Source organism: Pyrus communis, chromosome 8, assembly GCF_963583255.1.
Source record: "Pyrus communis chromosome 8, drPyrComm1.1, whole genome shotgun sequence".
NCBI lineage: Eukaryota > Viridiplantae > Streptophyta > Magnoliopsida > Rosales > Rosaceae > Pyrus > Pyrus communis.
Window position 1 is genome coordinate 18980503 of NC_084810.1, and position 13512 is coordinate 18994014.

General features: G+C 34.5%; 1 protein-coding gene and 1 pseudogene across 1 annotated transcript; one reads left to right on the forward strand and one right to left on the reverse strand.

Moving 5' to 3' along the window:
* Nucleotides 1-31: 31 nt before the first annotated feature.
* LOC137742103 (putative pentatricopeptide repeat-containing protein At1g12700, mitochondrial) lies at nt 32-2343 on the reverse strand. Its single transcript, XM_068481849.1, has one exon. It carries the CDS (start codon nt 2122-2124, stop codon nt 304-306), a length of 1821 nt encoding a protein of 606 aa, XP_068337950.1. The 5' UTR covers nt 2125-2343; the 3' UTR covers nt 32-303.
* A 9598-nt stretch (nt 2344-11941) lies between these two features.
* Nucleotides 11942-13512, forward strand: part of LOC137743072 (U11/U12 small nuclear ribonucleoprotein 65 kDa protein-like) — a 6927-nt pseudogene continuing 5356 nt past the window's right edge.

Genomic DNA, 13512 nt, shown 5'->3' on the forward strand with positions numbered 1-13512 from the left:
TTAAAAGAATGATTACCAAAAGAAATAAAGGAGAAGTTAAAACAAGCCATAAATATGTCTAAGAATTTCATATCAGTCCAGCAACTTTGCTTCTCCAACAAATTTCATAATCTTAAAATAGCAACATAAATGTTGCTTTATCACTTGACAGATAAAATTAATAACAGATACCATACGTCACCAGGCGATGCATGAATGGCTCCTTGAACTGGACTCAGCACAGGAACAACTCCCTCCAATGCAGCATTCAAGGGAAGGAAGCACAGAAAGTTGTCAAAACTGCAAAGATGCAAATCAGTTCCATCACGGACTTTCTATAAATGCCAACAAAGCGGGATCGACTTTATTTTTAGACAATAAATTAACTATCAACTCCGTAGTTAAAGCATCTGCAGAAAAACCCCTCTCCACCATTTCTTGGATAATCATCACTGCCCTTGATGTCTCGTTGTTATTGAAAAACCCTCGGATAATTGTGTTGTACGTGCAATCATTCGGAGAACAGCCGCTTTCTTCCATTTCCCTTAGCAAGTTTGCTGCTTCACATGTAAGTCGCCGATTACAAAATCCACTGATCATTATAGTATATGTCCAGACATCAGGTTGAATTCCTTTTGATGACAAACTACGAAAGAGATCCCATGCATATTCAACTTTTTCAGCTCTGCACAAACCTTGAATAAGAATATTATAAGTGACAATGTTAAAATCCAACTTCTTTCCCTCCATCTCTTCCAACAATTCAACTGCCTTGGGAAATTGTTGGTTTTTACAAAGGCCATCCAGTAAAGAATTATACGTTTGAATCTTTGGAAGTTGGCCACAAGCTTGCATTTGAGAGAACAAGTTTTGTGCATCTTGTGTTCTCCCCATCTTGCAAAACCCATCAATAAGAGTGCTATAAGTAACCGTATCTGGAACAACTCCCTTATGAGACATTTCTAGAAAAATCATCCGAGCATCATCTATCCTTTTATGCTTAGAATAGCCATTTATCAATATGTTGTAAGTACGAGCATTAACCATGCAGCCTTTGCTAAGCATTATTTCAAAAACCTTTTTAGCCTCGTCCATTTCTCCTCGCAAACAGTAACCATCTATAAGCGAATTGTATGTAATTGTATTGGGTACTATATCCCTTTGCGTCATCATTTCGACCACGCTCCTTGCTTCCTGGACCATCCCCTCTTTGCAGAATGTGTCAACCAATACATTGAAGGTGTGCACATTTGGAAAGATATGTTTACTCACCATTTCATTCAACAATCTTGTAGCTTCTTTCCAATCCTGTAATTTGCAAACTCCATGAATCAAAGAGGTATAGGTCATGACATTTGGGGCAATACCCTTACTCGTCATTTTTGAGAAGAGCTTCAGTGCGTCAACAACTAGAGTATCCTTGCAAAGACTGTCAATGACCATGCTATAGGCAGCTAAGTCAGGCTTGCAATCTCCTTCTTCCATCTTCTTAAGCAATTGGATTGCTGCACTATTGTTACCTATCATGCAAAGACCCTTAACTAACGTGCCGAAAGAAACCACATTCGGCTTGCAATTACCACTCTCCAACATTTTATTGAAAAATTCTACAGCCTCGGCCGCTCTATCCTCAAGAAGAAAGCCGTTGATTAGAGTGTTGAAGGTTGTGACATCCGGTTCAAAACCAAATCTGAAGAATTTTCCCAAGATAGACAAGCTAAACCCCATTTGGTGCATATGGCAAAAGCAATTAATGATAATGTTTAAGGTATAAACATTCGGACTAATTCCTGACACAACCATTTGGTTATTCAAGGAGATGACTGTGGAGTAATGCTTCAACTTGGCAAGTTGACCCAACACTCGAGTGAAAAGGACAACGGAAGGCAGAGGACGCCTGTGAAGCATTTCATCGAACACATTGAGAGCATCCTCAGCATTAGTGATTTTCACAAGCTGGTGGTGTTGGGTGTTTCTAGATTCGGTCGATTTAAAAGGTCGAGAGTGAAACAAAGCCAAGTAATTGTTGAAGAAAACAACAACAGAAGAAGCTTGAAGAAGACATGGAGGCATACCTCTGGTGCGGCTGCTGCCATAACCAACCTTCCAAAAAGAAGCAGCAGCAGCTGTTGTTGCCCGCATCATCTTTAGTGAGTCAACGAGGCCGTGCGTAAATCCACTTTTCGGAAAACTTTTGCTGAGGAAGATATACTGAGGAATGAATCTGCTTCAACCTGTTAGCAGGATTAACTTGGCTCGCTCCAAAATCCCAACATATTGGAATCAATTACAAATGAAAAGGAGAGAGCCAAATTTAGAACCCTTGAACATATATTGACAAAACTCGCATATAATTTCAAGGAACATAGGGATTTCAAATATTATCATTTGTCATCCCATTTTATTTTATTTTATTTGTATAAGATTGATATTCTAAATTGAATTTTAAAAAAAAATTCATACTGGAACCGTATATTAACCATTTCGTTTTGAGTTTTTTTTTTTTTTTTTTTTGACTTTTTCAAAATCTGAAAGTTTTTGTTGAAATGTTGTTTGGTAACTAATTACCCATTGTTAATCTCAAGAAATTGGGACTTAGTACAGTGGAAAATTCTTGGCACTTAATACCATAGCCTAATAATATTCATGTCCTCTTGTAAATTAGAGATTTTAAATTCGATTTTCGTCAAAGGCGAATTTGAATCACATTATTGTTATTCTATTGTGAGGTTAATTATTCTATTGTGAGGTTAAGCTTACTCCCTCCTCCCTTTAGTGTAGATAACATCATTTGGGCTACCAATAATATAATTCAAATTTACCTTTAGCTATAATCGAGTCTAAAATTTGTCATTTACAAATGAAGAGAAATACCATTAAATTAATTTGTTTAAATTTTCAGCAATAAAACTATTATCAAAGAGTAGGCTAACTTAGTATGAAGCAACCCAAAAATTGTATTTATGAAGCTAATGCATAACCAATTACGCAATGCATTTATAGATCTCTTTTTGCTACAACGTGATGGGCTCTCAAATTGTTTTTGCTTTAATGATGGATTCTCAAATCTAAATCTTCATTATTTGAAAGAGAAGAGAAACAACATGGAAACTACCTCATAATTCGAAGAAACAAATAAGATCTTTGCTTGACATTATGTATTCGTGAAGAGTGTCGAAAATGTATGGTGTATATAAAAAATATGCAATGTATGTTGCAAGTGTGGGATGAAAGTGTAATATGGAAATATACGAGTGTAAATAAATTTTAATAAAAAAAACAAGGGAGTTTTAATGAAAAGAGCTTGGGCCAACAAATATTTAACCAAAAACCATCATAAAATGTTATTTAACCAAAATGCTCAAAGTTTAATAAAAAAACCATCCAAAACTATTGTCCACGGGTCAAACTTACAAGCCCAATCTGTTACAAATTTACATTTCTGTAAATACCCCTAAATGATTCGATATTGTCCTGACTCTTCACCAACCTCAACCCAGCACTAAACGACCATAATAACTCCTTGGGCTGGTTTGGTATTGCTGTGCTTTGAAAAAAAACTAAATCTGCTGTGCTGTGAGAATAAGCAGCTGTGAAATAAAGCAGCAGAGTGTTTGGTAAACTTTTTTGTAAAAGTGCTTTTGAAAAAAAAAAGCAGTATTAGAGTGTTTAGTAAACTTTTATGTGAAACAGATGTGAAAAAAAGCCGGTTTTTCAAAGCTAGGTTTTGCAGCTTCTTGTTTTTGGCTTTTTTTCATCCAAAACTGTGAAAAAAAACTGAAGCTGAGTGTTTACCAAACACAAAAACAACTCTCAGCTTTTTTTTATAGCAGCTTTTTTCATAATCACCTCAGTACCAAACCAGGTCCCTGTCTTCCTATCAAATCGACTTCCCCCATTTCAAAAACAACCAAATCAAAGTTAAATCAGAGTTGAAAAAGAAAGCATTCATCTGAACAAAGCCATCAAAACAAGTTCAAAGAAGTTAATGGCAGAAGCCGACGAAAAAGTGTCTGGAAAAAAAAAAAAGAACCAAAACATAAAACTGTTTCTAGAGAATCCAAAACATAACACTGTTTTTAGAAGAAAAAAAAAATCAGATATAGTGTTTGTTTTGTCTGTGCATAAACAAACACTATATCAGGAAAGAAAAGAACCAAAATCTAGAAACAATGACTTAAATTCCAGAAACAGTGACTTAAATTTCAGAAATAGTGACTTAGATTCCAGAAACAGTCTATATTTTAACCTTTGACTGTTTCTTTTCTTTCTTGCATCAGTTGATTATATTTAAAAAACAGGGTGCTTATTTTGCTTTGAATCCAAATACAGTGAATTTCACTATTTATTTTCTAGCTTACATTTAAGAAATAGTGTGTCTATTTCATTTGGATCTAGACTCAGTGGCTTAGATTCCATAACCATTAACTTAGATTCCAGAAACAATGACTTCGTTTCCAGAAACAGTTTATTTTTACAGTCCAGAAACAGTGACCTGTCGTTATTATTGAATAGCATGCAGATCTTAAATTTATTTTCTAGAGAAACAAACGATAAACTCCACTGACGAAAAAAATTTGAAAAACAATACCTCAAATGCACTATAAATAATAACGACGATCACATTTCAACGAAATAATACAAAATATAAATTAAACAGCATGATGGTCTATATTTTTGTATTAAAGAAAAAGAAGGTTTACAAAACAATAATGAACTCCATTAACAACGAAAATCTAGAACTCAACCTAAAAAAGTTAGGGATAAAATCTATAAATCATAATTTATTATAGTTGGACCATTTTTAGTTGGACTACTTTAATATGGACCTTGAACTAATCATTAAACAAATCTTATAACATGATTTTTTTATTAAAATTAAAACTTTTTAAACCATTTTCATTAGTTTTCCTAAAACACAAATATAAGGTGTATTAAACAATATCTGAAATATTAAAATAACAAGCCATAAAAAAATAAAACAATAAAAAAACCCCTTGGTTGTTGATTGTATGATGAAATTTTTTTAGCTAAGCTTCTAGCTCCAAACCCTTGATTAGATTTGCCTAATGCTGATTTTATGCAGTATAGTGTTCATGTTAAATGTAGTTTGAACAGTTCATGGAGTGAGATTAGGTTAAATTAGAAAATATGTCCGAGCGTTGCTGTGGGACTTGAATGCATCACCTTGAACTGCATGAATAAGATACATTTTACCTGAATGAAGAGAGGGATAGATGAGTGAATGCGGCAGTTGATACGTACTTATTACATCAATTACTACGACTAAATGACGCGTCAATTTCATCATTATGCAATAAAAAAAACATAGGGCTAACGAATATGATCAATCATTCTAACATTCTAACATTCTTCCTAGGTTATCTAATCTAAATGACAAAAATGGCTAATTTCGTTGACCAATTAACCGGATTAGCTAACACTTCCTAAAGAGATATTCTTCATGCTTCACATCTCTTAACTGGAGCTGTAATAGAATTCTAGCATAGTATCCCAAATGCTATTGAATTGGATGACGAAAATGCAGAATTTCTAAATAGCTCATCATATATTTGTGATTTGTGAATGAAGGTTTTGTATTCATGAATAACAATCATAAGCTCGACAACTATCGTGCTAAGTAATTACCAATAACATATTTAAAATCTAGGCACAAAAGCTTTAGAAAAATAAATAAAAAATCGATATAACTAAAGGGAATTGTTATTAGCACTCCAAAAATCTCATTCTACACTCCAAACTTCATATATTAGGAAAGAAAAATACACTTGTGAGGAGTGTAAAATAAGATTTTTGGAGTGCCAATAACACTTGCCTAACTAAATAGGCTTTGAATATGCTATCAGGGCACATGATTATATACCTAAAAATGGCAACAAACCAACTTCTTCCTTCCACGACCTGGCTTTCTGAAATTTCCAAAGAAAATAAATCCATTAGCAATTGAGAGAAATTCGAGATCTATACAAATTAAAAAGCAGAGGAGCATAATGTTCAAACCTAATTACACTAGAATCCCAAAATGATCGATGCCCCGGAAATAGCCATGCCCTATTGCTTCTCCTCGTTCCCAGTTTGCTCTGAAATGGGGGTTAGACTCATAGTTTGCTCTGGAATGGGAGTTTGACTTATAGTTTGATCTGCAATGGGAGTTTGAATTATAGTTTGATCTACAATGGGAGTTTGAATCTTGACCGAATAAAATTATAGATCGAAATCGTTCTATTTATTAATGCTTGTTCAGAGATATAATCATACCAAACAGAAAGACTCAATCCATTGCTAACATCAACAACCCTAATTTCCTACCAAAAAGAACTTAGCTCAATAGATTTCTTAGGAAACGATTCTTAGTCGCTGCGAACCACGAACTACGCAACCAAAATAGAACCAGATTAAATAAGAGCACTTTGAGTAAAGAAAACAAAGTGAAATTTGTTTTCCATGCAAAGAATCTTTTTGCTCTCCGTTCAAAACCTTTGATACGTTTTATTTAAAATGGTTTTTGGAATCGGTCATCTCACAGGGTATTTTAACTCTCTTTTTCATTCATTTCACGCAAACCAATCATACATTTAAAATAGGGCTTGAATAGCCTAACATAAATCACATGAAAAAAGATTTAGAACTTGGTTTAGCAGTTGAAAAGAATTTGTGCCTCCAAATACAAATGCTTACCCATAACCTAGAATTTAAAATTAGCATTTTGTGGCATTAGGATGTGAAAACTGAAGCGGCAGGTGGCAGCAGTGGTACCAAATTACAATTCTAAATCTAGTAACAGAATCTGGTTGATAATTAACCCAGAATATAAAATCTAAATAAGTTAAGAGCAAAAATCACCTCAAATCTTTGCTTCTCTTGTACTTTGGTATTGTGGGGTTGACTTGTAAACGGTAGATAAAGTCTTGAAAACCGAGAATGAAAAGCATTCTTTCAGTTAACCAAAAAGCATTCATAAACGGAGTAAGACATGTAAACAAAAAATAAATCTTGGAAAGCAGACATAAACAAACTTCAACCACAATTACTTTAATACATATTTGGATACAAAGGAAAATTGAATTTATTAAATTTTGATATAAAGAAAATTAACTAATGCAGGAAGAACATTTGTGCCTCAATAGCGTGAGAAGTACTCAAAACAAACTTTGTGATGTGCAAACAGAAAATGATCATGCTCTCTAACCTAATGCAAGAAAAACATTTGAATTCTTCCATGATATCCATGTTTTGCACATTTAAATATTTATATACCAATTGAGAATAACAATTTAAAGCCCCCACCCACCCCTTCTCCCCCGCTCGAAAAATTCACCTAAAAACCACATTAACCGCCACAGTTTAAGAATCCAGATTACATTTTTCAACAAAAAAGAATCAGCCTTCAATTATTAGACTAAATATTGATTTGCAAACACAATGTAGCAAAAGAGTTGTTCAATAGCTCATTTTGGATTATAGGAAGCCCATTCAAAGGACTGAAAAAACATAAATGAAAATATTCAAGAACCAACCTTTTTTGGAAACCACTGGTTCTAGTCTTGTGATCTTTGATTTATTTAGCGAGAACCAAATTAATTTGAAATAAAAATAAACCTGTTTGTTAAATCAACTCAGAATTCAAAACTAATATAGATTGACAGTGAAAAAAGGTATTCGCACACACATAATGTAATATACAATTGAGTAAGATACTTTGATGCCATGTGGATCATTAACTGTTCCCTTGAGCCACAATTTTATTTGAATTAATGTACTAAAGATTAATGCTATTTACATTGAAAACATCGAGTAGATTGTTATATCAAAAGATTTGACCACACAGGTAGGCCATGCAGCCTTGGATTGATATTAGTACACTTACATACAAAAAAATTATGAAATATTGATTGGTTGATTAATAACGTTAATGAAGATTCTTGTTTTTGGCGTGTGTCAATGAATATTGTTTTGTTACGTCATTTTATTACTTAACATTATTAGTTAAATTTAAATACATAATGTTATGATAAAATGATTTAAACTTAACGTAATTGGTAACAACATACTAAGTTTTTAAAACAAACAATAACAATCACAAAAGAACCAACAAAGTGATGGCATAAAAATCTCAAGCATGTGGCATCATCTGTCCATGAACAAAAATCAGATGTATCATGTATTTTAGAGGAATAGATAACTGAGAATTCCATTCACAGAGTCACCACCACAACAACAAAGAATAGAAGCATGAACAAAAACGTGCAAAACACATACAGTGTGTTTTTTGCAGATAGGTTGCAACACTGAAAAAGCAGCAACGCAGGAGGAAAAAGAGAAATGGAGAGCCAGGTGGTAACCAAAAGAGAAAACCCGAGTTATTAATATCTTCTTAGCTCTCCTAATTTAATAATTTAGACTCAAAATAAATTCTATCAGATGTCTTTCCGGATCCATGTTTTGAGAAAGATGGTTTTTCTCCAAGGAAAGCGGGAGTTTTCTAAGCCAACAACAATCATGAATAAAAGTGGGTAGAGAACATAAAATTCTACTTTTCTTGTGGCTTTGGTGGGTTTGGCAAATGGGGTTTTTTTTTTTTTTTTTTTTTTGTTTAAGGCAATGGACGGCAGAAGGAAAGGGGTAAAGCAGACAGGCAGCAGAAAAACAGCAGAAAAGCAGGAAAAAAGCAGCAGAAAAGCAAGAAATAATCAAATTGGACTCGAACTTACCAATTTTTTATTCAAATAAACTAGAAAAAGGAGTTGGAATCAAACTAACCTCCGTTTTCTATATGCAGCAAACTGCATCTTGTTTTTGCCTTCGTTAGCAACATACCGTTGGCTATGTACACACCCAAAAAACACAGTAAACACCTCATTCATTACTAATAGCCATTTCAATTAATTTATTATTTAGAAAAAAATTTCAACGATTCCGAAGCTCAGACAAAAATTGGAGGAGAAAATTGAGATTATATGCAATTGTATGTCAAATAACCTAAAAAATACCATATATGCAATATTAAGTGCATACACCTATAAACTAATCTTTATATATACTTTAAAATAATACTGATCAATGTAATCTAAAACATTGAAAACATTATCATACAATTAAAGAATAACGATGCAGAAAATTTTCTTTCCATTATTTTCAGATAACTTTCAGGCAACAACCATTTATTTTATCCCATTTGTCCGACACCACCCGCATTTCAAACAAAAAGGAAGAGTTTAATAACTAATAATTTCAGGCACTTTCCAATTCTCAGCTAGCATGATAAAGACCATGGATAATTTATTGTGTCCATTTTCCTACCATCTTCAGTGACCAGAAACTGAAAATTTCTTATCAAATGTGCTAATGCTGCAATATATAGGATGACGGAGAAATTTCCATTGAAGATTGGTTGAGGAAATTGACAGTGCCACTACTCGCCTTTGGAAAGATGTCTTTTCTGGAAACCCTTTCAAAGTGTTTAGGATCCGAAAACTTGTAATCGATTATAGTGTGCCTAAAATCAAACAATGACCTTCACAAAAACTAACTCAAAAACCCTAAAACCCTAAATCCCTATACCAGAAATTCACATAATAAAAAAAAACCCTAATTCATAAATTACCTAGTGTTTTCGACAGCGGTTATATGGCGGCGGTGGTCGTGACGGCAGTGATGGGGTGACAATGGTGAATTGTGATGGTCTAAGCTGTATAACGGCAATCGCACGAAACCACAACCACCTTTTCAAATTCTGAAATATCCATCAAAACATAATGAGAGGAAATCAAATTTGAAAAACAAAAATATATATAAACTCCACTGATACAAATAAGAAATACAGAGAGTTACGAAACACATAGCACGGTTTAGACAACCAATCTGATTTAACCACAAAATGTAATAGTAACCTATTACAATAACATTTATAGCCATTCTATATTGTAAGCACCCACTTCCTAAACTATGTATATAGACATTTTTAGCTTGAACGATAACAATAATGTAAAAAATAAATAAATAAATAAAAAGTTAGCAATCCTCGGTTTTAACCAAATTTTTGAACCACATATGTCGAGTAGGACACAATAGTGGTTCATAATTATAGACTGAAACGCACAATTACTGAGTTGAAACACAACAATATTGATTAGTTATTGGCAGTGGAGTATTAAACTCACTGTTCTCTGTCCGGGGATAATTCGAGAGGCAGAAGCTAATTTCAGAGTTCGTTCTTCTCCATGTGAATACCAAATTAGTGTGGTTTCATCCTGTTAAAGATACGAAAAATGAAGCCATTGAAGCGGTTAAGATATCTAGTAATGCTTGTGGAGATGCACAGCAGGAAGATGTAAGATAAAAAACTTATTAGTATGAAATGAATCCAATATCCTAATGTAAACGAAATTACTCACAGTAGAAATTCTGAATGGACGAAGTTTTGGCTTCCCTTTCCGGCTATAATTGATTAACTAGGAACCTTTTTTAATGCAATCAGTGCCTTCATGAGAGAGAGAGAGAGAGAGAGAGAGGAATATTAGGTGAAAAGTATTGCCAAATCACACAGATATCAAAATCTTGAATATATATGTTTAACCATATCAAACATCATTTGCTGGATTCCACTCAGAGAAAATCACTTAAAAAAGTGGTGGCCATTCTAACAAAACGAACTCAATTAACCCAACATCTTAGTAAGTTATTAATCAGAAATATTAAAGGATTCAGAGCAGATTAATGCATAGCAGTTATGTATGCAAGGAATACATAATGGTGTCTTCTTACACTCTTTGCAGCGAACTTGAGCCATTTGGTTAACTAATGACATAAACATAAGTTTTTATACCACATTCACAACAAATGACAACATAAACATAGAATACCAGATCAATTACATTATAAATCACAACATTGACAATAAATGACATAAACATAATTTACAAATTACTTACTTTTCAACTCCAGGAAACCGATTTTTGGCTTAATTTTCTCAGTGTCGAATACTTATGATGGGCTTTCCAGTGACAACAGCTGGTGAATGACCATGAAATTTGGAGTACTCATCCAACATCCATGCCATGGTCTGAACATAGGTGCCCATATCGGGTGCGGGAACATCAGTATGAGTTCCAATGAGGTCATGGATTTTCTGAGCGAAGACGCGAGTCAGACGCTCCAACTCGCTCAAACTTAAGTCCCTGGGGGTGCATCCGATTCTGCCCTTGGCTCCACCATATGGAATGTCGGCCACAGTAGTCTTACAGGTCATGAGTTCAGCCAGGGCATTCACTTCATCCGGATCAACCTTTAAGAAAACAAACCAACAACAAATTCGATACAGAATCCACCAACAGAAGACGTACATTTCGCTAAGCTCCTTGGGATTTTATCCCCTGTGATATGGTCCATATTAGCCTGCTTCTTCATCGAAACCGACTTCACAAACACCTTCTTCTTTTGTTTTCAAATTTTCAGAAACACAACAATCAACTACGTTTCTAGAAAATCAACAAAAAAAAAAAAACCTCTTTGATTCAGTTTTACAACAACCAAACAGAACCTAAAAATTTCAAGCTTACATTTTTGAAGCGAGCCATGGACAGCGTTTGCAATTTCAGCTCCGTAGCTTTGTGATTAATTCTGCAAAAAATTATACGCATTTAGAGTAGAGAGAGAGTGAATTTATGCTAGGGATTCGTCAGATAATTAAAAATAATTGAAAAATTAAACAAAATTACATTTGGGCGTTTAGGGTTTTGGGGGAGCTCTGTCTCTGCGTGAGGTTTTAGACGAAGGAATGTGATGACTGAACGCGCGAGGCAAATTAGGTTTGTTTATTAGGCGCATCCGAACCGTCTAATCATACTAAGGAAATCAAGATGCATCCAAAACATATTTTAATATGTGCTTTGTTTTGATCTAGTCAGTGATACATATTTTGGACCGTATTATCTAAGACTTGATGAACAAAATGAATATACCAGCTCCATTTCGTATGGCACTTCCCTCTCCACCACTGCCACCCTCAGTACCTGTGCCACTTCCACCTCCTCCCCCACTTCTAGCTGAAAAGCCTCGCTCAACTGATTTATTGAGTGAAGAGTCAGAAATGGAATCTTCAGATGAGGTAACTTCATAGATTGACAAGTCTTCTTTTGATAACGATTTTTGCTTTTTGTTCTGTAAGTTTGCGTGCATGTTTACATGAGAGGGAGCGTGGTAGCATGGTTTCTGGAGTGAAAACTAAGAACAATTTTCTGTCCCCCCCCCCCCCCCTCCCTATCCCTCCTTCTCTTCAATGAACCAAAAAAAAAAGTCATTAAAGCTTCTGGACCACATATAAAATTTCTGAGAAATTATATGTGTTCCAAGAATAGTCTCCACCCAATTGTGGAGGTTTAGAACCAGAGACACGCCAACTTTTGCTCACTTAGTCCCCAAAAAAGTTCAGGTTATTTCATAAAACTTATTTCACTTGAAAGGGTTCAAGAAGAATGAAATTTTAATTGATCTCCGCACTTGTTGAGTGGGCATTGAACTAGACTTGTGAAATCATTTCATGTTTCTTCAATTTTATATGTCCACACATCCTCATTTGTATTATTATGTCAAAAAACATGAAAAATTTACTCTAGCTGTCAAATTTTCTTGTTTCTTTATAGTTTGTACATCCTTCGAGACTTTGAATTGAATATTTTCAGGAAGTCAATGACAAATCCTATAGCAGAGCTTCAAGTGGACGGAAGCATCTTAAGCGGGAAGCTATTGTTGTCCTGCAGTTGATAAAGATGTAGCTCATGAAGATGTTGGATTGAAATCGGCTACTCTTATCCCAAAGGAGATTCCAATGATAAAAAAGAAGAACCCTATCGTACAGGTCTTTTAATCTTTTCCTATGGGCAGAGGTTATTTACTTTTCAAAATGAATGGTCACCTTTGTAGGGTGTTCTCTTAAGCCTAGCAATTTTTTGTTGAGAATCAATGTCAATTGTAGGTGAAGTAGGTGGATGTTGTAGGTGAAGTAAGTGTGTGAGGTTGGTGAAGTAAGTGGAGGTTGTAGGTGAAGTAGGTGGATGTTGTAGGTGAAGTAAGTGTGTAGTGTAGCTTTCATTTGGTTTGCTATAAATACCCAAGTCCTCAAGCATTGTAAATCATCCAAGGAAAAACAAAGCCTAGAGCTAAATAAGAAAAGCTTTGCTAATTAGTTTGTTTTGTGAGCTTTCTTTAAGAGTGTGCTCTATTTTCTTCTTCTTGGGATCATTAGAGTTATCTTGGATACTCTTCTTATTCAACAATTGGTATCAGAGCCAAGTCGGTCAGGGATCGTTCTTGGTAGAGCATTGGTTGTAAAGTCTCTTGAAATTCCGAGTATGCTCTGTGGTTGCAGTTTTGACTGATCTTCCACATCAGAAAAAATTTCTTGAGATTATTGCTGGGGTTATCACAAACCTTGAGATGGAGCTTCTTTGTGTCGAGAGTAGTGTATTACTCTGCACGGTAGTCACTCAAGCTTGTTCGGTGTAGTCAAAGTCT

What these genes read in the sequence shown, in the direction of transcription:
- LOC137742103 (XM_068481849.1), bottom strand. Translation starts at nt 2,124, where the DNA reads ATGATGCGGGCAACAACAGCTGCTGCTGCTTCTTTTTGGAAGGTTGGT.